Raw genomic sequence first — 27,857 nt, forward strand, 5'->3', positions numbered from 1 at the left:
CATAAATTCTGTCTTACAGTGCTCAGCATAAATGAGTACACCCCACTGTATTTGTCAGAAAAACTTTCATTTTCTTTCAGAATCAACATTTTCTATGAGATACCATACGCAAATACGATTTGTTCATTTGCATACAAAAAAGTGATTTTCCCAACAAATCCATTCAAGCCTACGTTGCAAATATGAGTACACCCCAATTATCGTCTTAGGAGAAAAGTCACACTTAAGACTACAAAATTCAAATGAACAGACATTCAAGCACATATGAGTCTAATGATTCACTTCAGAGGTGTCCAGCAGACAGGTGACTATAAAAGGGCATTACTTAGCAAAGACAGGCCCTTCCCATGTCATGATGTCAGCAATGGTTCCACATGGAAGAGAAATATCACAAAACATGAGAAAGGAAATAATTTATTTACGCAAAAAAGATGAGGGCTACAAGAAGATCAGCAAAGTTTTACATATCAGTCAAAATACTGTAGCAAAAGTGATCCAAAATTTTAGGAAAGATGGAAACGTAACCATCTCACAGAGATGTCCAGGCCGTCCATGGAGTTAACATCTCGACAGGAGTGTCTTCTGATGAAAAGGGTTAAAGAAAATTGCCATGCAAGTTCTCTGCAGTTAGCTAAAGCGGTAGAAACTGAAATGACCGTTTCCTGTGATATCATTTGGTGCACACTGCAGAGGAATGGCATGCATGGGTATCGTCCATGACTGAAGCCTTTCCTAAAGCCCATGCATAAAAAGAACACCTAGGATTTGCTAGGGCCCATGCTGAAAGAGATGAAGACTACTGGGACTCTATACTCTGTAGTGATGAGACAAGGATCACTGTTTTTGGAACTAATGGTTTCATAACTGTATGGTGTTGTAAAGGGGAGGATTTCAAAGAGAAAGACATGGTGCCTACAGAGAAACATGGTGGTGGCGGTGTCCTTATGTGGGGCTGCATGAGTGCTGCTGGTGTTGGGGAGCTGCATTTCATTGATGGTATCATGAAGTCAACAAGCACTGCTCAGTACCGAAGGAGAAGGTGATGCCATCACTCCGTGCACTTGGTCGTCGTGCACTTTTCTAACATGACAGTGATCTAAAACACACATCTAAAGCATTTCTGAAGAAGAACATGGTAAAGGTGACTGAACGGCTAAGTATGTCTCCTGATCATCTTTTATTTTCAAAAGCCCCTTGAAGTAAGAAATGGATTTGAGACTCCATAACAAAGACATTTTGAGCATCAACTATGGAAACATATTAGCATGACTAGCACCTATTAACATGGGGGCGCTAATGTAATGCTTGTTTGCCATTTGCTTACAATATAAATAGTATAACATAATTTACTATTGCTATGAATGATGATCTGTTATGTTCCTGCTATTAACTAAATGTGTTCTTAGCCAATTTAATAGGTTTACAAAAGTAGCCACTGCAACATTGTGCAAACAAAATTCTGTTCAGAAAGGCTATGCAGCCTAAATGTTTATGTTTATGTATTTAGCAGACGCTTTTGTCCAAAGCAACTTACAAGTGATAATCGGCATGTTGCCCTTGACGCTAACAACAATAATAACAACAACAACTTGACATCAGTCATGTTGAGGAGGGAACAAGGAGTGGACAGTAAAGAGGGGGACTGTTCTTGTAGGCCTATCCTTAAACAGAAAAATGGCATGGTTCAATATTTTGCGAACAGTAACAGACAATGCCTCAGACTAAATCATGGTAAAATGGTGACCAGTCATAAATAAATAAGTAAATAAATACATAAATAAAAAAATACATTACATTTCCTTGCCATAAAACATCTCACACATATCTTAGGACTTTTGTAAATATTTCAAATGAGTATTTCTCAATCCTCAAGAAGTCGGTAGGGATAAAATAAATTTATTTTCTATACTTTCATGTATCTTTTGGTGAGAAAGGTAAACTAATTACACATGGGACATGTCACATGTTTACATTTTAAATACATTAATTCTAATTCACAGTTCTCCGGTCTTTCTCATTTATATTTTGGAAACCACTTTATCCGTCTCTCACCGCAATTATTAATCTAACCTAATCCAAATCTCCATTTGGTCTACTGACTGGCTAATCCAGCTACAACTCCAAGAAACTGAATCTGAGTTTTATGGTTTGGTGTAATCCACTCAGTCCGCTGACTACCATGGTGACGAGACATTTAGAGGACTGTCAGCAGTCTTGGTTCTTAGACAGCCATCTGCCTCTTTCTCTCTACACGTGTCTCTCCTCAACACATATCAGATCTGTTATTTGGATTTTCACAACCACCACTCCTACTGACGCTGCTAGTAATTCTACCTACTGTTCTTTGACTGCCAATGTGCCATCTGTTCACCAAAATGTAGCAAATACAATCTTGTCAATACTTTTATTTTTTGCTTTTCCTCCAGATGGAGGCTCAGGAGACAAAAATGGTACCCTCCTTCTCATGCACGCTACTCATTTCATTAGAAACTAATAAAATAAACCCTACAAGCGTGGACTTCCTGTAAACAAGTAATGAGTATAAAGTATATATATATAAATATAAATATAAATATATATATATATATATATATATATATATATATATATATATATATATATATATATATATGTATATATACACATTCATACACACACACACACACACACACAAGTATAAAAACGAGTTCCCAAAACATTTATGGGTGCTTGTTTTCTTTAAAAATCTGCCAAGAAATAGTGTGCATGTGGAAAATCTGGATATTTCCCACCAATTTTCTTGTTTGTTTAGCCAAAAAGATGAGGTCTTCTTCCTGCCCATTAGATGTAGTCCCCTCATCACTGCTCTTGAAAGTTTGGGATGTTGTTGGCACACACACCACCAAACTTTTTAACATTTCGCTTTCTACTGGGTCAGTTCCAAGCTACTTCAAACATGCAGCCTTAAGCCCTATTTTGAAAAAGGCCAATTTGGACCCATCTGAACCCGGCAAATATAGGCCATTTTCAAAACTCCCTTTATTGGCTAAAGTTCTGGAGAAGTTGGTGGCAGGGCAGCTGACTACTTTTCTGGACCTTAATAATGTTTTAGATAAGTTCCAATCAGGCTTTCGTAAGATACATTCCACTGAAACAGCACTGTTAAAGGTATCTAATGATGTATTGATGGCGGCAGACTCTGGCCAAAGTACTGGTTTTATTGGATCTGTCTTCAGCTTTTGACACGATTGACCATAAAATTCTGTTACATCGACTTAAAAATGAGTTAGGATTTTCCGGTACGGTTCTGAAGTGGTTTCTTCCTACTTAAATAACAGAACATTTTCTTTATGTGTAAACAAGATTAGGTCTGAAGTCACATCTTTGCTTCATGGTGTTCCCCAGGGCTCGCTCCTTGGCCCAATTTTGTTTCTTTTATATATTTGCCCTCTTGGGGAGATTATTAAAAGCTTTAAAAATGTGTCCTACCATTTATATGCAGATGACATTCAACTGTACTGCTCTTTTAAGGACACAGAGTTTAACAAGTTAGCTGACCTACTTGATTGCATTGAGTGTATTAAGGACTGGCTAGCCACTAACTGTCTTCAGTTGAACTCAAGCAATACTGAAACACTGATCATTGCTTGTGAACAGAAAGTGCTTTTAATTAAACAACACCTCGGTTCCCTGAGCTCCTCAGTCCAGACCAGTCTCAGAAATCTTGGTGTTCTTTTTGACCAGTCCATGTCTTTGAGCTGCCACTCAAAACATTTAGTAAAGAACTGCTTTTATCATTTGCGAAATATTTCCAAATTGAGAGCATTTACTTCAAAATTGGACTTGGAGATGATTATCCATGCTTTTATTTCCTCTTGTTTAGATTATTGTAATTCTATCTTAACTTGTTTTAACAAATCGGATGTCAGTCGTCCAGTTGGTCCAGAACGCTGCAGCAAGGCTTTTAACAGGAACCAATAGAAGGGCTCACATAACACCGGTTTTATCTTCTTTACATTGGCCACTGGTCAAGTTTAGAATTGATTTAAAAAATTTAGTTTTGACTTTTAGAGCTCTTAATGGACAAGCTCCACACTATTTATTACACATTTTAATCCCTCGCTCTTCTGGCCGCAGTCTATGGTCCTCTTGTCAAAACCTACTGAAGGTCCCTAAGACCAGATTTAAAACTAGAGAGAACCTGTCCTTTCAAGCTGTAGCTCCCAGACTTTGGAACGCCCTGCCTCTGTTTCTTCGTGTGGCCGACTCTGTTGATTCTTTTAAAAAGCAGCTGAAGACAATTTAGACAAGCTTTTATGTAAGATGACCTTGTGCTCCTGTCCTGTTTTGCCTTTTTATGTATGCTATGAAGCACTTTGTGATTTTATGTATGAAAAGTGCTATATAAATAAAGTTTTACTTACTTGCTTACTTTGTCCACACAGGGTTTATAAATGTTTGCTCAGAGACGAGCAGAAACAGTTGTTTCCCACTCAAAATGATCATGTACAGTCAGCTGATTCACCAGCATGATTCATCGCTAATGACAAGCTGGCAGATTAACACCTGCTACCACACCAAAACCCAAACACACAACAGTCTGCAACTCAGGTACTTTCATCATCCCAGAGATTCCTGTGAATTTTGTTGTTGGAATGCATCATCCAAATGAAGGGACCAAGCTGCTTTTCCGATGACATTTCTGGATGCAGGAGCAATAACGACTCTGTCTCCCCTGTGCAATGCTTTATTGTTCACGGCAGGGAGGATGCATAAGCGAAAATGAATACAGCGACAGATTTGTTGGACAAATACTGTGATAATTTGATCATCTGGTGTCTTTGTTTTCACACTCAGCTATTTGTACCTGAAAACCGACACGCTAATCGTCTCTGGCAGAGTAATTTAGGGGGAAAAAAATCTGTTCACCAATTATGAAAAATTTTGAAATCTTCAGGGAAAAGAATGAAACAAAAGAACGAAAGAGGGATAGCAGTGCTTCTGGGTTGAGGAACATTTTTACAACAAAGAAGCCTGCATATGCAAACATGTCAAATGTATTAAATAACTAATATATTTAAATTTAAGATGTTGTAACTGGAATCAAAGCAAGATGCAACATACCTGCCTGATTAGTCGTCACATTAAGCGTCACATATTGTTTAGTGTAGTCTTTGGCCATCTCTGACACCCCGTTGACGGCCTCCAACAGGAAGCTGTAGTTGGTGTGTGACTGCAGGTCGGCTACCATCACTGAAGTGTTAGACAGGCCAACTCGGCGTGGAAGGAAACGAACGTTGGGGCCGCACTCTTCCAACCCTCTACCATCCGGTAAAACTCGACTGCACAGGATGTTGTAGCGCACATCCTTCCTGCCACCTGTCTCCATGGGAATGGACCACTCCAAAAAGACACTGGTCTCATTGACATTGGAAATGGCATTGCGTGGTGCAGAAGGAGGGCCTAAAGAAAATGAAAACTTCTTAGAGTAAGATAACAATTAAGACTTTGTAAATTGAACTAAATGCTAAATTCTCACGTGTGCAGGCCATGTTGGGAGGGTCAGAGTCGATCTTATGATATTCATCTTCACAGCTGCAAGAAGTGGCTCCCGTCTGCCTGGCCACACTGTGGGGTGGACATTTACTGCATGCTGAAGACTCCAGCTGTGAGCGGTAAAACCCCACTTTGCACACTGAAAGAGAAGGAGAGGAATACATGAATTCAAGGATGGAGAGATGAGATAAGAGTAGACATGAAAACAGAAAGTAAAGGGAGGCAGAAGCAAAACAGCGTGACATGAAAGCAGAACAGCCTCCTTTAAAAAAAAGGCTGCAGCCAACTACTATATGGTTGTTTTGAGGTTATTCATTAGAGACATACATTTATTTATAAGTGTGAAAAGAAAAAAAAAGTCACTTCTTTTTAACTTCTTTCTTTTAAAGTCATTTTCTTCTAGTGCTTTTCTCTGGATTCCTCGTTTCAGTGAACCTACACATTCCTGTTCTAGTATTCATGTTTCATCATCTTTGTTCAAATGTTAGGCTTTCCCTTAGTTAGCTTCTTTTCATTGTTTCCACAGGCTTCAGTCATTTAGAATCTTTGTTATTGGTGTTTGCACGTATTGCTGCTGCATAATAATGATCCTCTTTGTGCAACATAAACAAAACGAGCAAATTGAGTGAGCAAAGAAACAAAGCACCTGTTTTTTTTATAAAGTCCCACACACACACACACACACACACTGAGCCGACTGATCTAAGTGGGGCAGGTAGACAGGAGGGCAATGCATTCAGAATGTTAACACCCAGGAGTACATCAACAATCTGCTGCCAATGCCACAACCTCAAGTCCACATATCAGTGATTTACAGCAGTTCTGTCTGATTTATCAGTTTTTCCTAAGACAGATGCAAACACTAAGATATATATGGGGGGGGGGGGGGGGGGGTGTTATTGACAGAATTAAACAGATATTCTGCTGCATATTACAGATTCATGTTCCATTTAGATGAGAGAATGAATTGTGGGGACATTAGAGGACACATAGCCATGCTTACCACAGATTGGCGTTATCCCCACTTCCCCCCACTACCATTGTTTTGGTGTGGCTGTTGTGCAGCCATGAACAACAAAATAGTAATTAAACTGCAGGAGAAGGATTAAAATGGGGAAAATATGTGAGGGGAAAAAATAAGAGATTGGACGAATGAAGCAAATGATGGCAAGAAAGAAGCCAAGTTTATAACAATGAGACATCGAGAGACAAAAGGAGAAGACAATGCAGTGGGAGGAAGTGTGTGTGTGTGTGTGTGTGTGTGTGTGTGTGTGTGTGTGTGCGTGTGTGTGTGTGTGTGTGAGTGTGAGTGTTTCAGTCATTAGGCAGCAGTGGCTCTGATTCACCTTGAAGGAACCTTGGTCTGTTGTCATGGAACATTAGTCCTGAAAAATACTCCCTCTGCCCTGGATCACTCAGTCTCACCTCTGCTAACACGCACGCACGCACGCACGCACGCACGCACACACACACACACACACACACACACACACACACACACACACACACACACACACACACACACACACACACACACACACACAACTTAACTGTGCTTGGTATGTGGGGGGGGGGGGCTGGGAAATGATAGTATTATAATTATAACTGTAAGGTGGAGCTGAAGGAGCTCATTTTAAAAAAGTAATACATTTGAACTTTTTTTATGCTTCTCTTTATGGGATTAGATTTGTGTCAATAGAATCAACAAAAACACTTTGGAGATCAAACAAATATTAAAACATTGAGAAAAAAAATTCAAAAGAAAAACGTACTATCTGAATCAGCTTCACTGATATGAGGGCCACTGAACTGTCATTCAAGAGAAACCACTGTCCTATGGGAGAGGACTTCTCAGAAGTCCCACCCAACTGAAAGGGTTGTGTCAGAATTGCAACCAAAAATTCATGGATTGCAAAGGAGAAAGCCAGGTAGTGTGAGTACAACTCTGGTGGTGAGAGCAAAGCTCTGAGCAGCAAGATTGAAACAAAGGAAATTGATAACCAAAACACATAGAGGCAAACAGAAAATAATAAACATACTTAATTACTCATTTTAAGAAGTTGATTCAGATAGTAAGTTAGTCAATATTTTTGTTCTGTCAAGTTCTTAATTTTTGTTTCATCGTCAAAGTGCTTTTCTTGATCATTTTAAGAAGCTGATTCAGATAGTACATATTTTTTAACTTTTTTTTCTCTCACTGTCTTAATATTTGTTTGATCTCCAAAGTGTATTTCCTGATCCTATTGGCACAAATCTAATCCCATACTATTCTCATTTGCAATTGGTTTGGTCAATTTCATTGGTTATGTGTCATCTACGTTCTAACATGCAATGTCTCACAGCCCAAAAATGCTCTTTCGTCAAGTATAGTTTCTGTTACAGACGGTATAGAGCAAGGGTGGACAATCCTGGTCCTCGAGAGCAGCTATCCAGCATATGTTGTGTCACTGCATGAACAGACCTGGTTTGAATCTGCTGGTGATTAACAGGCTGCTGCAGAACCTGATGAGCTGCGGAACAGGTGATTCATCCAGGAAAACAACTAAAACCTGCTGCATAGCACACCTCGAGGGCCAGAATTGCCCACCCCTGGTACAGAGCGTAGGTTTATTAAAACTATGTCCAATGTTGTGGCCCTCTCTGTGTTTTATTTTTTTTATTATTTTTTTTTACTTATCCATAAACACATTTACAGTCCCAAAGCCTTGGGAATGTACTAAGATGTATACATGCGAACGGCACAACTTACTGTGCTATAAGCACAATTTCATCATAAACATTTGCAAAGCTGTACATTTTATCCTCAGCCAAAAATCAGATCAATTCTCATTTATCTAGGGCAGAACATTTTACCAATGTAAGAACAGTCCTAAATCCAGCATCAGTAAAACTATTTTACCAAAGGGGTCCATAAATCATCTTTTCACATTCTAGGAATACATGACACTGGTTTGCAAATCTATATGCATGTTCATTTCCCAAAAAATTAGATTGATACAGATAGACTCAAAAACATACAAAAAAGCAATGGAGTGTATGCTGAGGTTTGGTTTAGAGTGCTCTTGTTTAACCAAAATGCCTCATTCTGCATCTGCAAATGTGCTTCTAGAAGTTGTAGGCAATCGTGTGAGCGATTTAAACATTTGTAAGTAAGTAGTGCAATGCTGGGTGAAAAATATCTAGTGCTCAAAAAGAAAAAAACAAAAAAACAAAAAAACAAAAACACTAATATCAACTCATTTGATTTGAATAATGGGAATTACCAGAGTATGCAATTGTTTATTAGCATTAATTATTTCTGTTTTATGTCAGATAAATAGGCAACAGAATAACCCCCCCCCCCTCCCCCCCCCCAAAAAAAACACAAAAACAAATGAAAAGTCAGGACTTTACACGACACGTGGTCATGACTTGAGCACAAATAACAACATGGTTGCAACAGTGTTGAGTGTTTTCCTTAAAGAGGTTATTCACTCATAATTTCACCCATTTTTCATACATTTGCAGGTCTATGGTGGGAATGAAAACCTTGTAAGTCTTACTATAGGGGAAAAAAAGCTCTGGTGCGCCTGTTTCAGAATGGAGAATTCAGTCAGAGGAGAAAGTAGCTTCGGATGACAGAATTTGGTGCCTTATTTCCTGATATTTGGACATCTCTCCTTTGATTGGCTAACAGCAACACAATTAACACCAATTCCGTTTGGTCTGCAACACTGATGTTTCATCTCCACAAATAACACAATCCTGGAGGAGTTCTGCTGAGTGGTGGAGTCGCTAATGCTAACAATTAGCTTCTGCTAGGTGAGACATTCTCTGTTGTCTTACCTGTTGCGTTAAGATGGGTGAGTTTATTGATGTTAAGTCATGTGACGTAGATCTGTCAGGCTTTTCTAATCCTAGAGTTTTCACCATCTATTTTCTATCAGAAACGAATGCAGGAGCTAGGTCCAGAAGACCGTTTTCATATTCAGCCTGCACGTTAAACTCAAATTGACCAATCATTGTCAAAAATAATAAGTAAAATTTGGTCTTTCAGTGAAGGACTTCTTTGAATTATAGGTTGAGGGATTTGGCTAATGCAAGTGGAATAAAATAATCACTTAATTAAACTTAAAGTTATATTTTTATGCAAATAAATTAACAAATACCCCAAAAGAAGGATTGGACCTGTTCTCAAATAAGATTGTATTCTATGAGCAATTTCTTCTTTTAATTCAATCCATTTTTCATGTTAAGATGTCTCATAATAACACCGGTCTAAATATAAACAAGGTATTAGATCAGCTGCTGTAAGTCCTAAACTAATTTAAGGGATGTAAACCATTAACAATGCACACACACACACACACACACACACACACACACACACACACACACACACACACACACACACACACGCACGTACACACACACACACACACACACACACACACACACACACACACACACACACACGCACGTACACACACACACACACACACACACACACACACACACACACACACACACACACACACACACACACACACACACACATTTCCTGTGGTGAAATTAGTTATGGTTATGGATGGATGACTCAAATGGCTCACACGTCATAGTAAATGCAACCTGAATAGACGATGTAGGTGGTATTAGTGTGTGTGTGTGTGTGTTGCCCCTGGGCGAGCTGTCTTTCTGATGCCACGCAGCTCTTACTGCGCAGAGCAAAGGCTAATGGGTAATTAATATGCAATACACACTAATGCCTCTGTATGGATTTGTGCAAGCTCATTTCTGAATGAGAGGTTAATATGTAATTAATATGCATCACACACTGGCATCCCAGACAATTAGGGATCCAGCAGTGTCCGCTGATGCTTTTTAACAAACGTCCTTTTTAATTGGAAACATTTCACAGTAAACATGTTGATTTATATGCCTGACTGTCATTTGTAGGGATTAGAAAGTGGGAGATTAAGGCTGAGCGAAGACGATGTTTAGGATGGGGAGGAGGTGGAAACTGGAAAGACACAAGCAGTGGAGGAAAGACCCCATGGTGTGAATCTACATAGGATTTAAATTCATTTGTCTAGACAGACACAGTATGGATTCCAGAACTGGAAAAGTCCCCATTAGTCTTGTCAAGGGAGCAAATATAGTTCAAGTGGAGCCACTTAAAAATATAGTTTATGCTAATGGTCTTAAATAAGGCTTAGGAGTTGGGTAATTGGATATGATAGGGTATCCGAATACAGCTACTCTAGTGCTTTGATTACCAGACTTAAAACATTGATGAAGGTTTAAAATCAGCTGTTGTCTTTTCCAGCTACAAATGCTGTGCCAAGATTTTGTGTCAAACTATATCTTCAGGAAAATAAAATATGTAACTTTTACAAAAAAGTCACAAACACATTTTATTTATTTTTTTGCTACTTTTTACTGATTTGTCATCAATGAACCCCGGTGAAGAGATGTAAACAATGACCTGTAAAGTTAAATTACATTACAGTTACATAACAGCAACGCTGTTAGGCAGAGATATGTAGAAAATAAGCATTGTAACTATATCACTGTAACATAACTATCATTTTGAGAAGGAAAATTTTTAGATGAAATGTTGACTATCTTGTTCATTTGATCCACAATGTAAAGCAGTGGCTTAAAATATTTTAGAAGCACTTTAAATGTCTTAAGTTACCTAAAGTAGGAAGAATCAAGCTTTTCCAGGCAGATACAAATATATTTCACAGTAATATTCTAAAGAAAAATGTTCTTTAAGGATGATGATGAGAAACTAGCCAATGTTTTACTTTTATCTGTGCATCCAATTTTCAACAGATGTTAGATCTCGAGGAACCCAGAGTCCAGAACGTCGAAACAAGCACATAGCACCTATACTGCGCCAAAAGGTTAAACATAACAGAAACATAAAGAAATAATGTTTTTGTTTTAGTCCAGTGGTATTTTGCTGCATGAGTCACTTAAGTTCCCTTCATTCTTATTTTTCTTAGGACACAGTCTCATTACGGCTGACATAAGAGGAAATTTAAACAGAGCAACAAGACAAAGAGCCAAGGTTGTATTTCAGTGCATCACTTATATTGTTATCTTATTAGATTGGGAACTAATAAACCATCCAAGGAAGCTGTAAATATCCTCTTCCTGTATTTGTTCCAAAGCAAACTACTGGTCTAGGAAATATAAACACAATACATGCTGGTCAATGGCTGTGTGTACAAGTGCAAGAATCCCATCTCTTCATGTGTTATTGTTGTCTGTTTGTGTTTGGTTGCATGCTTCGGCATCTGTGCATGTGTATGTGCCAGTGCATACACACATGTGTGCTTGTCTCTGTGTGAACACTAACAAAGGCAGATGATAATACCATAATAATATACAATCAAGTCAATGGGGTTTTCCTGTCTGAGGGACAACACAGCTGGCCATTGTTCAGCATCCATTTATTCTCACAATCAGGCAATAAGCACAAGTCATGAGGTCAAGTGGGGCTCAATAGTTTTTGAAGATAAACAATTTATTAGTCCAGTAAAAGTCTTGAATGTAAGATTAAATCTCAGCAATACGTGATGAAAAGAATGGTGGCCATTTTCACCAACCCCCTGGAATCACTGCCTCATCAGTTCAGTCCTCAGTCCCTCTTCTTGCAAGGGTCCCTTGAAAAGACACCAAATGCAAGCAGCTGTGTCACATCTGTGTGTGAGTGTGTATGACTCATAGCAAGACTCAAAAATTAAAAGGGAAACTTCTTTTTCATTCAAATCCTATCTTCTCTCCCACTTTTTTAGGACAAGTTTGCACCAATTATAGATGACACCAATGTGTGTTAGGCATTTTTGTCAAAGCATGGAATATGCTCCAGATATGCGTCAGGTTTCTTTATCCAGTAACAAGTTGAGTCTTTCATTGAAGACCTTGGATGTTATTGAAGTCTGAGCTGTCACGTAATCCTCTGATGAGACCTGAGCCTTCTTACCCTTCACCACTTTTTCCTTCTTCTTCAACAGTTGTTTTGGTTTTGATTTGTTGCACTTGGGGTTTGTTCTATACTTCCTGATTAGAGTTGCAGCTGTGTTTTTCACTGATTTTTAGACTGTCAATAATTATTTTTCCATTTTTACTCTTAGAAAGTCTCACAATCAGATTGTCAAAATGTTTTGTTCAGACAAAAGGAAGGGTTGACCCAGACCATCAGTTTAAAAGAGGAGAAATGTGTTCGATCAGATTAGAGGAATTCAGTTTAGATCTGTTGTGATTTCAGATTTCTTTTTAACTGGGTTGCATCAAGCTTCAAATTTATGATCAACGTTTCTCTATAAATGATCCCTCCAAAGTAGTGCCTTTAAACTACAAATGATGGGTAATAAAACAATATCAGAGCAGATATTAATATTTGAGTATCTGGATCTAAAAAAAAGGTAATGAAAAAAAAACAGATTATTTTATCAGCTAAGTAAAATTGTTTTGTAAACCACATTTGGATTTTTTGGAGAACATTCCTTCTTATAAAACTAGTTTAAGCAAGTTTTGATGGGTTGATAAAAATTGATAAGTGCACTGCTAAATAAAATGCAAATTCAGAATTCATCATAAAATGGGTAAAAATATAGGATTTTCTTCATATATTAACCCTTTAAGACCTGCCACAGAACAGGTTCACCAGAACTTATATTTACATTTTTACATGCCGTGGTGCCATTTTTTTGGAGTATTTCAACCTGCAATAAATCAATAAAACCCTTACACTCTAAAATTTAATAATATAAGTGTAAAATGTTCATATTAACTAAATAATTTAAAAAAATTCAATTATCTGTACAGAATTTGAAAATCGTTTTTTGTTTTTACAGATATTTTTCATTATACAGAAATGCCACACCTTTATCCCTCAAAACTGTAAAAAAAAAAAAAAAAGTTGCACACAATCCTTTCAAACAACAACAAATGTATTTGGAGTGCTTCCATAAACTAGTTTCTGAGATACACTCATTTATATAAACTGTAAAAAAAAAATAAAAGAAAACATAAATAATAATAATAATCAGCAGGAGTGTAATGTAATAATGTTGAATATTTGTTTCAAATTTTTCAGTAGTATAAAGTTTTCCTTTATTCTCATTAATAATAACAATAATAAAGAATATTGCATGAATATATACGTGAGGAAACAACAACTGAAATGTAAACATCATCTGGCTCTACAATGGCATCATCCACTTGTGTGTGTGTGTGTGTGTGTGTGGGAAGGGGGGGGGGGGTACCTTCTCTTGCGGTATCTTCTCTCTGGCAATAGGGGGCAGTACATTCCTCAATTAATAAAAGTAAATGGTACTTTTGTCTTTGAGTTAGACCTTAATCAATGGATGGTCATTAGGGTCAAAAATCCCTGAGAAAAAAACCCTCCAGTAAAACATTTATGAATGGCGAAAGTTTTGAAACTGCTTGTTACAAATCAGTAAATATGCTTTGTCCTCACGGGCTCACATACCTGGAAACATTGTGTGCCAATACAGCGTCGCCCAGAGACGTACACCAACTCTCATGTATTTTAGACCCGGTTTTTATGGTTATATGTGTGTTTCCATTACCGGAACTTCAGGGTATATGTACAGGAACTTCCCGACATACGAGTGTCTCCACTTTACCGGGCTGGCCGAACAGCCATTTCCCAGGCCATTTTCAGGAACTTTGAGTACCTGATCAGAGGTAGGTACTTGGAATGGCCTGGTGGAGTAGCTCAGCGAAACTTTGGTTATCTCACACTGACTGGTTCTAGCTCAGTAGGAAATGACATCAGAAGATTCCATCCAAAACAACCAGCATTAGTGAAATCATAAGCTGAACGGAAGCAAAAAATAATAATAAGCTACAATCAGACACTTCAGTGGACATTTCCATAGATCAATGGTAAAAACTTCTTACGGTCACTTTAAAATTATTTTTCACTCTTTGTGCAGCCATTTGCTAAAATCAATTGAACTATTTTTTTCTCATCAATGTACACACAGCACCCCATATTGACAGAAAAACACACAATTTTAGAAATGTATGCAGATTTATTAAGAAAAAGACAAACTGAAATATCACATGGTTCTAAGAATCCAGACCCCTTGCTCAGTATTTAGTAGAAGCACCCTTTATAGCTAATACAGCCATGGCTCTTCTTCAAGGTTCAAGGTTCAAGGTTGTCTTTATTAATCCCCAAGGGAGAAATTGAATTGCCTTGGACAAGTAAACACAACATGCATATCCACACAATAAAACATTCACTGGTCCTGATAAAATATAAAAATATCAAATATACAATCATACGAAATGCTCATTGTAAAAACGCACTGCAGCTGGAATAAAAGAGTTCCTAAAACGTTCAGTGGAGCACCGGGGCATTAACATTCGCCCACTGAAAGAGCTCCCGAGATCCTTAAAAATGTGGTGAAGGGGGTGATCCTCCAGAGTCATAACTGTCTTAAGTTTACTCTTCATCCTTTTGTCGATGATCATGTCAAATGAGTCCAAGCGTTGCCCAACCACTGAGCCAGATTTCTTGATAATTTTGTGTCGATCCTGTTTTTGTCCTCAGCAGTAAGGCTCCTGCCCCAACACAACACAGCATAAAACAACACACTGGCCACGATCCCCTGATAAAACACATTCAAGAGCCTCCTACTTACAGGTGCTGGCCAGTAAATTAGAATATCATCAAAAGGTTGAAAATATTTCAGTAATTCCATTCAAAACGTGAAACTTGTACATTATATTCATGCAATGCACACAGACCAATGTATTTCCAATGTTCATTACATTTAAATTTGATATTCATAAGTGACAACTAATGAAAACTCCAAATTTGGTATCTCAAAAAATTAGAATATTCTGAAAAGGCTGAATATAGAAGACACCTGCTGCCACTCTAATCAGCTGATTTACTCAAAACACCTGCAAAGGCCTTTAAAAGGTCCCTCAGTCTTGTTTTGAAGGCACCACAATCATGGGGAAGACTTCTGACTTAACAGCTGTCCAAAAGACAATCATTGACACCTTGCACAAGGAGGGCAAGACACAAAAGGTGATTGCTAAAGAAGCTGGCTGTTCGCAGAGCTCTGTGTCCAAGCACATTAACAGACAGGCGAAGGGACGGAAAAAATGTGGTAGAAAAAAGTGTACAAGCTCTAGGGATAACCGCACCCTGCAGAGAATTGTGACGACAAACCCATTCAAAAATGTGGGGGAGATCCACAAAGAGTGGACTGCAGCTGGAGTCAGCGCTTCAAGAACCACCACGAGGAGACTCATGAAAGACATGGGATTCAGGTGTCGCATTCCGTGTGTCAAGCCACTCTTGAACAAGAAACAGCGCAAGAAGCGTCTCGCCTGGGCCAAGGACAAAAAGGACTGGACTGATGCTGAGTGGTCCAAAGTTATGTTTTCTGATGAAAGCAAGTTCTGCATTTCCTTTGGAAATCAAGGACCCAGAGTCTGGAGGAAGAGCGGAGAAGCACAGAATCCACGTTGCATGAGGTCCAGTGTAAAGTTTCCACCGTCAGTGATGGTGTGGGGTGCCATGTCATCTGCCGGTGTTGGCCCACTCTGTTTCCTGAGGTCCAGGGTCAATGCAGCCGTCTACCAGGAAGTTTTAGAGCACTTCATGCTTCCTGCTGCTGACCAACTTTATGGGGATGCAGACTTCACCTTTCAACAGGACTTGGCACCTGCACACAGTGCCAAAACCACCAGCACCTGGTTCAAGGACCATGGTATCCCTGTCCTTGATTGGCCAGCAAACTCGCCTGACCTTAACCCCATAGAAAATCTATGGGGTATTGTGAAGCGGAGGATGCAATACGCTAGACCCAACAATGCAGAGGAGCTGAAGACGACTATCAGAGCAACCTGGGCTCTCATAACACCTGAGCAGTGCCACAGACTGATCGAGTCCATGCCACGCCGCATTACTGCAGTTATTGAGGCAAAAGGAGCCCCGACTAAGTATTGAGTGCTATACATGCACATTCTTTTCATGTTCATTCTTTTCAGTTGGCCAACATTAGAGAAACAAACATTTTTTCATTGGCCTTTAGAATATTCTAATTTTCTGAGATACCAGATTTGATGTTTTCATTGGTTGTCACTAGGGATGGGTACCTTTGACATTTGAATCGATCCGGTACTAATTCCCGGTACCTACGAGTCGATACCGGTACTTAACGGTACCAATTTTCGATACTTTTGAGTGTTTATTATTTTAATTCTCTTTTATAATTAAATATATATTTTTCTCAATATATAACCATATTTGATAAATATCACGATAAATAACATACAAGTTTGTATTTTAACATCGTCCTTGTAGTTTTATAAGCTGATAGTTAAACTGAAGCAAACATCTTTACTGTGAACTAAATTTACTGTGTATCTTCATTCCTTTTGCCGTCCTTTTTCATTTGATTTTTCCTACTGGGAAGTTAGAATTTCCGAGGAGAAAGCGAACGCACCATTAGCTGATAACAATGGTGGCAATGGAAGCTAACATATCAAGCTAACGTTATCTTTAACAGTTTATTTAGCTTCTGGAGCAGATTAAAACGATGATGCCTCAAACTTAGATCGTTGTCACTGGTTTTACCTTCACCCAATCACCCGTCGCATTTAGTAAAGTAAAGCCAAACTTTAGAGCGCGTTCATGTTCTTCTAGTCGGAAATTCGGAGTTCCGAGGAGAAAGCGAACGCACCATTAGCGAAACGGAAGCTAACAAATCAAGGTAACGTTATCTTAAACATTTTATTTACCTACTGGAGCAGATTAAGATGAGGATGTCTCACTTAGATCGTTGTCTGTCGCTAGTTTCATCACCCAGTTACCCATCACATTTAGTGAAGTGGACCCAAGCTTTAGCGTGCGTTCTTTCTACCATGCTTGCTCTGTTTACAACGGGCTCGCAGGGACCGGCGACATAACGCTCTTGCGCATGCGCAACTGTCTTGGCAGTACCGAAACGAGGCACCGTTTGAAATGACGTGAATCGGTGTTCGGTCGGTTCTATGGAATTCGGTCGGTACCTTAAAAAGTACCGAATTCGGTACTCATCCCTAGTTGTCACCTATAAATATCAAAATTAAACGTAATAAACATCGGAAATACATTGGTCTGTGTGCATTGCATGAATATAATGTACAAGTTTCACGTTTTGAATGGAATTACTGAAATATTTTCAACCTTTTGATGATATTCTAATTTACTGGCCAGCACCTGTATATCAAAAGATCTTAGCTTCCTAAGAAAAAACAATCTGGACTGGGCCTTTTTAACAACAGCATCACTGTTCCTGGTAAAGACGCAACAAGTTACACCAGGATTTGGGGATCCTCTGCCATTTCTCCTTGCAGATCCTCTCCAGTTCCATCAGGGTGGATGGTGAACATTAGTGGACAGCCATTTTTAGGTAGCTCCAGAGATGATCAATTGGGTTTATGTCAGGGCTCTAGCTGGGCCATTCAGGAACAGACACAAAGTTGCTGTGAAGTCACTCCTTCATTATTTTAAGCTAGCTATCCTTTTATTTGGCTACACTCATCATTCCCTTGATTGCAACCAGTTGTCCTGTCACCACAGCTGAAAAACACCCCCACAGCATGATGCTGCCACCGCCATGCTTCACTGTGGGAACTGCATTGGAGAAGTGACGAACAGTGCCTGGTTTTCTCTAGACATGCAGCTTAAAATTAGGCCATAAAGTTCCATCTTGAAACATCTATGAAAGCTACATTTGTGAAACTATTTGCTTAAAATGTGCAAATAGTGTACTCTATTACTCTATATCCAACATTTTAAAAGGCTAAAGCAAATTTACTGGGCAAGTACAACTGTTAAAGTTTTGTAAATGTTATGTCACTGAATTTGCCATGTGTTTGTTTTGTATAACTTCTATTCAAATAGTTATTTACAAACATTTAGAGTACTTTTTATCCTTTTGATACTTGCCTTTGAAGTAGGGCATCCAACTACCCGTATCTACCAGCCAAACCAGTTGCAAGCTCTGATTAGGACTCTTGAAGATGATGAGGCTTTCATGGAGAGCAGCCGGCTCTGCTGAATGAAGTACTTATTAATAATTTATCAACTTCAGGAATGTGCATCTGTGTGTGTTTGAGTCACTAATGTCTCTCTGTGAGGACACTGCTACCATCTGGTAACTTTATGACTTTTGAAGGGTTGTTTTTTATTTCAGCTTTTTATATTAGGAAAATAAATAATCATGCATTCACTATGCTGGCTAAAGTTAGGCATCAGGAACATATGGTCCTCAGGAGTATAGAGAACAAAACACAGGCAGGCATGCACATTAATGCTGTGTGTGTGTGTGTGTGTGTGTGTGTGTGTGTGTGTGTGTGTGTGTGTGTGTGTGTGTGTGTGTGTGTGTATGTGTGTGGGTGTGTGTGTGTAAAATGGAGGAAGTATTTCTGAGGAAGACAGTTTACCCAACAAGCACTCAGGAAGCACTTTAGTTGTCATGACAGCATTACCACGTTGGGATGATGGGGTGATGGAGAGAAGGGTGAAAGGAGGGAAAAGGAGTGAGCGAAAAGATGCAATAGGGGACTCAGGACTGAGTGAGGTTTGGGAAACAAGCTATTCAGAGTTTCGAATGGGACACCATTTATAAAACTGGATGAGTCTCTTCTTTCGCCAAGTCTAATCAATTCATTTTCCAGGAGGTTGCAGCTTCCTGCCACGTGCACATTTCATTCAGTGCTTGAAAGATGAATACATTTCTATTGCTACTTGAGTTCCTAATGCAGATAAATAGCATCAGAAAGACAGAAGAGAATGTTTCATAGTTGTAATTTCACTAGAATTGGGCTGAATCATAAAATAAATACAAGGCTTCCTGTAATTATAACCCAGTGTGAGATGTTACCATCTGCCAAGAATTTGTCATGTTTCTAATGCTTATAGCTTTTGGGTTTTTTAAGAGCTACCAACAGATGATGTTTTTAGACATTCAAAAATATGTTTGCTTACAGTCTTACCTTCCTCAGGTTTCCTTTTCATTGAAATATTGTAAAAAGCCGTAATCACGACGAGAGCATTCCTTGTGACACCTTTAATTGATGTGGTGTAGAGACAGCCTGCCATTGTGAAGCCTGCATTTTTTTATCAAACATATTTTTTATCAAAGTTCCAAATATTTAAAGTTTAAAGTCCAATTAAAGTTCCTGCCAACTCCGAGACAAAAAAGTGAATGCACCCCTGCAGGCTGCAGGGTGGGACATATTTTCTTGTGACAAATAGCATGAGCTGATCAGTAAACAGTGGGAGGTGATGCACAACACAGCACAGAAACAGCGATGATGTTGAATGTTCTGCTCAGTCTTTGGCTTTTTCTCAGACTGTGAACCAGGAAATGGCTGCAGGCAATGAGTCAGTAGGCAGAGAGCTCTGGAACAACCAGTGACTCCACCGCCCAGCCAATCAGTAGACAACAGATGCGTTTCTAGAGCGAGTCAGCACTCTCGGAACCACGACAAAGCAGGAACTGAAAAGTTGAGGGAACTGAAATGTGCCGTTAGGAAATGTCAAACCGAACCAGACCCATCTGAGTCTTGCTGAGTAATGTCAATGAAAAAGGGCTTTTGGGCTCCCTAGTAAACCAAAGAAAACAAGAGGTTTTGTTTCATGTTATGTTTAAGGATTAGGGTTGTCACAGTAACCGGTGTAGCGGTAAACCCCGGTAAAAAAGTTGACAAAAATAATAAACATCTTGTTTTCAAAAAAATATATTATCTTGGTGGATTACCGTGGCTGCGGTGTAGGCGCGGTGACCCTTACCAGCCACCGTATCATCTGCAGAAGTTGCCGGCGGCACATGCGTGATTTGTTGTTTACGACCAAAACTTTCTTGAAGCTAAAGCTGAAATAATGGCCAAAGGAGGAGACGGCAGCTCTCAGGACATTTATTATCCCTCAAAGAAGACAAAGTCGGACGTATGGGCATTTTTTTTGGATATTTGAAGAATGCCGAAGGACAGTTGATAGAAGACGGCTATCCTGTTTGCAGCATGTGCAGAAAAAGTGTCTATGAAAGGCAGCAACGCTTCAAATCTCAAGACACATCTGCGTGACCATCTCCCACAACTCTACAGTCAACGCAAGGCAAGCTAACGTTAGCGTTTTAGCTAAAATGAGTGATCCGAGGAATTGGGTTGAGGGAGAATGCAGCGAGTCGCTATATAAAGCAGCCGCAGCGCCGCTACTTGCATATAAACTGTGTCACGGACACCCCCATGTTGAAATGACGCTATGCATTACGGGGCTCCCAGGGGCAGATAAGAGTTGGTCTCTCTCCGAGAATAATTATGAATTTAACAATGATTACTGCCTGATGACATTTTCCCACATCTGCAAAACTCACTGGAAGGATACAAAGCGAGGACAATATTTTCCTGATATAGGGTTTATTACTCAAGTAAGGGTAAAAAAGTATCTGATTAGAAGGCTACTTGAGTACTGAGTATAATCTGTTCTAATATTTTTAAAATGATGACATCAAACAGACAGAAAATAAGAAGTTATGGGCAAATATTGAGATTTTAAAGAGTAAAGGGGAAAATGTAAACAAATAAACAACATAATTACAAAAAAAACAAATTTTAAGCAAACTTTAGACACAAACTGAGGACAATATTTTCCTGATATACAGGGATTATTTAGTTATCTGAAAATGTAACACGTTTAAAAAAATACCGGGATAATACCGAAAACCGTGATAATTTTGGTCACAATAACCGTGAGGTTAAATTTTCACACCGTGACAACCCTATTAAGGATTAAGAAAAGGGTTTGAAAAATGTCTCTCGACTAAAGACTGAGAGTATGGCATGCCCAACAAGTAGATAAGAGGGGCCACTCCATCGCTGCGTCAGTCCCAGCAGGGGCTATTTGTCCAGTTTTGCTCTGGATGCTTATTCTTGGGGACCACTTTGAGACAAACATTACATTATGTAAGTTTAAGGTGGAATCACAAAACTGGTGAATAATACACCTTTACATTCGTCAATAATGTCAATTTACTTTAACTAGTTTGAAACTAATCCTCATTTGATCAGCATTTTTTTAAGATGACCCAATACAAACATTTCCTGATGAAATCAGTGTTGGTGCTCACACCCCAATCTAAACACCATGATCATTTTAAAATGACAGCTGCTTCAAAGATTGTGTATATCTCCATGTTACACAAGTGGCTGAAACACCCTCGTTACACATCAACCACAAGTCACACTCACACACACTGCAAGTGTGAACAGCTCCTTAGCAATCTCATCAGTTCCCACGGGAGAGCAGGCAGAAAGCTTCCTCAGATTACTACTCTGCTGAGATGGTTTCTGATGGCAGCACCACCCCGGTGACCAGATCGAGTTTGACATATGCTGCAGTGACATCTGACAGGCAGGCAAACACAGACGACCGCCAGGGGAGTCCAAGCACTGAAACAAATATCGGCGAGAGAGCTACCAGCTGGATCCACACTGAAACAGTGACCCTAAATAAACGGATCCGTTGCATCACTTCGCTTCCAACAAGTCAACTTTTATTTTCCTTTTATTTCAGTGGATCATATAGACAATAGTTGTCCTCATTTTCATTTGACAATTTTGTTTTCCCTTTCTGTTCGTACTTTTTTTTCACACTCAGCTTCATCAACTTTTCTACCCAGGCTTTGCTGTTCATATTTTACATCCTAGTCTTTTTTTGCCACAGGAATTCAGTGCAGCTTGAATTTCAACATCACAAGCTGTCAATCCTAGCAATCCATTCCACTTTTTTGTGTCTTGAAACACAGTATTTTTCTCTCTTTCTGTCATCCCAGCATCCTGGTGGGTTGATGTGTTCAACACTAAAGCCAGTGCTTGTTCAGTCACTGAAGACTTCTTAAATCTATTTTCTGTCCTTCAGTGTGTCATTTTACTCTTATGGCCACTTATTTACCAAGCTAATTAGACAATATTCCATTATTCTTTGGTTGTGCAGAAATTTCTTAAATAATTTATTTAAACAATTTACTCAGTCTTTCTGATATGAAAGCAATACTATTTGATGCATAATACAAGCGTTACAATGGATAAAATACAAACTTGATATGGGGAAACGTATTTCATTTATTCCAAAACTGTTATAAAAAGCCAAGCTCTTTTGAAGGCACACAGTTGAATTAATGACATTTTTAATGTGGGTTTTTAAAAACATGCAAATATTAAGACACTAGTTTAGGACCTAAAGGTGCATTATGTACAAATGAAGTAAAAATCACATCATGTGGTAAAATTCGTTACTTCAACCGCTTTAAACAAATCTGGAGCTTTTTGCCAGCCATCGACAAATTCCAATTGTTGGCGCTGCAGTATTAGCCCTCAGGAGACACGACAACCCCACGCTCACTGATGGTAAACAGTAGTTACATCCCGCCTTCCATTGTTTAGAAAGGAAAAAATCTGACAATCCGCACAGCCAGCTGGATATGAAATATGTATCTGTATGCAACACATTCTCACTCCCAGTGCGTCAAAAACAAACGCTTGGTCAGCCACCCTCCGCGTCAGACCCCTGACGCCAAAGTGCCCTTTATCGTCACTTATGTGCGAAAAGGGGTTTTTCCCTTTTCTGACTGCAGATCCCATTGCAGCGTAAAACTGACGTGATGGGATGTCCGCAGCCAGGGCACCACACACCTCACCCTAACCTTATCCTCTTGATATATAACCGTCCCCTCACCCCATCCTAACCTTAACCATCTTGCTAGCTAACACGTTAGTGATGTGTCGATCGCTCTAAAAACCGGCTCTATGAAGTGAACGGTGGGAGCCGCCTCGTCATTGGTCGGGTTTGGACCAAGGCAACGCGAGGGGGAGGTTTCAACTACCAAGGTGGACGTTAAAAGTAGAGGGTATTTGTAATCTCCCCCTCGCCAGATGGTATGTTCTAACGTTCCCCTTGGGCGGCAAATACGAAAATTCACAGTCAGAATGCAGGGGAAACAAACACTTGATTACAGTGAGAGTAACGTTTTAGGTAGCAAGAGGGTTAAGGTTAGGATGAGGGTGAGGGGAATTATAAATAGTAAAACGTTAAGGTTTAGATGTGGTTAAATGAGCTGGTTCGGTGCCGCATCAGCGGATATCCCATCGAGTCAGTTTTACGCTGCATTGGGATCTGCAGTCAGAAAAGGGGAAAACCCGTTTTTGCACATAAGTGACGAAAAAGGGCACTTTTGGCGTCATGGGTCTGACACGGAGGGTGGCTGACCAAGCGTTTGTTTTTGAGGCGCTGGGAGTGAGAATGTGTTGCTGTATAACATTCCTTTCAAAATGACTGAAACATTTGACTCTTTTGGGATTTTTCTCACTGTAAAATTTTCACTATATTCTAACATACAAAGGAAAAGTAGGCAATTTTGGCTTGCTTTTTAGCACCCCCCTAGTGTCCATTTAATAGACAGAAAGCAAAATGTATCTCCGCACTGTGCGTTTGACTTTTAAACACTTAATCTAACCGCTGAAATGTCTCCTCAGCCTTCATTAGTGTCTACAGGAGATATTCATCAATAAATGAAACAAATAAGCTGTGTTCATGATCCAAAACATGCAGTAAATGTGCTGGAAGCAGAGTGCACCACCAGGCATGTCGGCTCCATTTTCTTTTTATGTCCAACAGACCGGGTTGCGACTCTGAAGTTGCAAGTGAAATATTATGGCCACAGGCAGCGATGGGGGCTGGGTGGCATTTCATCAACCCTCCAATGGGTAATTTTAGCACATACTAGCTCCACAAAATGATTTAAAAACATATAAAAGTTAAATAGTGTCTCTTTAAAACCATTTTTCTCTTAGCAGCATGAGTTACCAAACCTTTATTAGCTATGAACTCAAATGATTTTACGAAAATTAGACATTCAAAATTATGACATGGGTTATGTTTTTGGAAAGCATGTTAATCTGGTGAAATTTGACCACATATTACTCTGCGTCCAAGAACAGCAATATGAGTTTATTTACAGCTAGGAGGACAAACTGAACGTTGCTAGATTTAATATGTTTGGATTTTGTGAAACAGCTAATCAGTGTCAGTAAAGTTGGGAAACATCATGAATAGTTTTAAATACGTTTAAAATAAAATTATTCATTTAAATCCAGCACTATTACTAAAGAGATGAATTTTTGTTCCTATAGTTGAATCTTTAAAAAAAATGGAGATGCCCCTTTTAGAGAAAATGGTATGTTTCTGTCTGAATCGGAGTGCAAAATGTCAGCAGTGCTGGTATGTTTGTTCATTGATGGAGAATGAAAGACAGAACTTTAAAAGGGAGGAAGAGGAGAAGGGAAGTAAGAGGTGGTGGTGAGTGCAAAAGAAATGGAAAAAGCACAAAAGAGAAAGCGAAGCAGATGGAAGATGGATAAACAATGAATGATGGGCAGCTGCAAAAGGGAAAACAAGAAAGAAGGACTTATATACGGGGAGAGAAAGGCAAATAAACAAGACGATAGAAAACTGAGGTAAAGACATGAAAGTCAAAGAAAAACTCAGATTAAAGAATAAAAGGGATAAAAAGGAGAATTAATTACTTGTCATAATGAGCTTTGGCATCATTATCAATATTGACACAGTTTTAAGCCATTTCCTTGTGAAAAAAAAGTTTTTCTGCAAAAAAACAAAATAAGTTTCTGCAAAATGAGTGAAATCACAATTCAAGTGTACCTACATTTACATTTGAGAAAACTACCAAATAAACTTCATTTGACTTTATTGTTAACATCTAAATTAGAAAAGAAAAGATAAGAAAATGACTCCTCAGTTGAATTTTGAACTTTTAGGAAACTAACAGATTCAATGAAAGGTACTCGCTTCCTTTGATGGATGGAGGAGAACTACAGAAACAGAATAAGTGAAAAACAGAAATGACATAACATTAAATGTCACTCAAAATAAAACCAACCAAACTTGACTGGAAATCTGTAGAAATGTTGGTTAAAAAAATAACAAATTGTTTTCTAGTAAAACTCATTGTGCAAAAATGTATGTGACACGAAAATCCAACGCACTGCACTCTGAAATCATACTGTGACATGTACTAGTGTTGGGCGATTTGTATAATTTTTCCCACCGCCAATCGTCAGTCCAAAAAAAGACGATGGACGATTTATTCGTGCATGTGATGTGATGATGCACGAACTGATTTGCGAACACAGAAGAAGCCCAAAACATAGTTTTTTTATACAAGTGCAGCACATATGTTTGCTGGAAGATAAATGTATATTTTTCTTTTTGTTCAAATTTGTATTTGTAGTTTGGTAGAGTGACATATGAATGGCCCGCATTAAACACGGTTAAGATGTTAAAAAGAAGTCTCGTCTTTGTTTCCCTCTGGTGCCCACTGTTGTGGTACTTTATTTAAGCAAAATACTTCTTTCTGAACAAAGGCTACTGGGGTTCTTTCTTTTTTAAGTAGGGGATGGAATGAATCGCTGCTGCATTTGGATGCACTCTGAGGAGGCAGCATTTGCTCGCTGCCAGAGGTCACATGATCCATTTATGCTCGTCACTTTCATTTTTAAAATAATGAATAATCATTTGTAAAATTTCCATTCATTTTAATTATTATTTAGTCCAACCAAGCTGACCAGAATGCCCCAGTAACATGAACAATGCAATTAATCGATTTCACTTAAATTAGGAACATTTCACCTGCTGCGGCTCGAACGCACATTCCTGCGTCGCATAAACCTGAACTGGTCACCTGCAGTTTGTGTGTAATCAAATGTCTCTAGGGAGCTTGCTGAAGAGGTTATAAGCTTCTAGACCTTTGTCTCAGACAGACTCATGGCTGTTTAAATAATGTTCTGGATGGATCCGTGCTCTGCTGACACACTCAAAGCAGGTGCAAAGCTAAGTTTTAAATCAGGAAACATTTCTCCAAATGAAAAAAATGGAAGTCTTCCAGACTGAAAGCTCAACGTCGCGCTGTAGTGCACGATGTCGAGTGCGTCACAGACACTCTCCAAACCCCTCCTCAATGTGCCGCTTGTGCGTGCACTACACTGATGGAGATCTTTTTCTTGATTGTTACCTCTGCGATGTTCTCTGTGCATAGCGTGTAAAATATTCTTCAAAATCAAATAAATAAATAAGTAAAGAAATCGCCTCCTGAAAAAAACAACCGTAACGGCTCAGCCCATCGCCGATGGTCAATTCAATCGTCCCATCGCCCAACCTTAACATGTACACTTAACATTTAACATTTAATCACAACTTGACAGCCCACATTAAAATAATATGCTTAGCCTTCAAATTTTGTTTTCACATGAACTTTGACAGAAATTCCAAACACATAAATCATTAACCCTCACATTAAGTCCAGACAGAATTTCATACCTCGAAACCAGACGTGAACACTTCAAACTGCAGTTTGAGGGACTGAAACACGTGCTTACAAAGGCAGTGAAAACATACAGGTACAAAGCTGGCCTGTTTCTCTCTGAAGACATTTCCAAAAGCAGTAAACTAAACAGGCTTACCAACATAAAAATATGGAGGAGAAAATGTTGCTTTTTAACTTTTTAATGCTCAGCAGCCTGCAGGCAGGCTGTTTTGGTGTAATTCTGACAACAGAGCCTATTAGCTTTTGGGATGGGTACCTTTGACATTTGAGTCAATAACGGTTCCAATTTTCGATACTTTTGAGTGTTGAATAATTATTTAAATCTATTTTATAATTATATATATTTTTCTCTATATATAACCAAATATAATAAATATCATGATAAACAACTGTTTGTATTTTATCATCGTAATCTTGTTCAAAATTCATAAATATGAAAATCTTTAACCACAACTGTTTCAAAATGATGCAAAAATTGAAACCCAGCTCGGTATTCCCATTTCTCTTCTATGCTCGCTGGAGTAACAACGATGAGGAGGCCAAGTATTTGAAACTACAAATGAAACCTAAACAAACTTCGATACATTCAACTGTTTATATTTTATTATTGTGGTGTTTCACAAACTAAACCCAGCTCCATGTACTCCTATTCATCTCCTTTCCCCTCTGGACAAACTGTGTTATGGGGGGTCCTTGTAGTTTTATAAACTGCTAATTACAATGAAGAAAACATCTCTGCTGTGAACTAAATTTACTGTGTAACTTCAGTCCTTTTGCCGCTCTTTTTCAGTTGATTTTTCCTACTCGGAAGTTGGAATTTCTGAGGAGAAAGCGAACACACCATTAGCTGAACAGAAGCTAACATATCAAGCTAACATTATCTTGAACATTTTA

At 38.8% G+C, this 27,857-nt stretch overlaps 1 protein-coding gene across 1 annotated transcript in view; it reads right to left on the reverse strand.

Annotated features, from left to right (window-relative positions):
* Nucleotides 1–27,857, reverse strand: part of LOC107396732 (ephrin type-A receptor 5) — a 117,854-nt gene that overhangs the window by 62,174 nt on the left and 27,823 nt on the right. The window contains exons 4-5 of the mRNA XM_015976567.3: nucleotides 5,519–5,674; nucleotides 5,104–5,442 (exon numbers count right to left, since the gene is read on the reverse strand). Coding sequence (XP_015832053.3) covers nucleotides 5,104–5,442; nucleotides 5,519–5,674 — 495 coding nt within the window. The remainder of the gene's footprint in view (nucleotides 1–5,103; nucleotides 5,443–5,518; nucleotides 5,675–27,857) is intronic.

The sequence above is a fragment of the Nothobranchius furzeri genome, chromosome 6, assembly GCF_043380555.1.
Source record: "Nothobranchius furzeri strain GRZ-AD chromosome 6, NfurGRZ-RIMD1, whole genome shotgun sequence".
NCBI classification, from domain to species: Eukaryota; Metazoa; Chordata; class Actinopteri; order Cyprinodontiformes; family Nothobranchiidae; genus Nothobranchius; species Nothobranchius furzeri.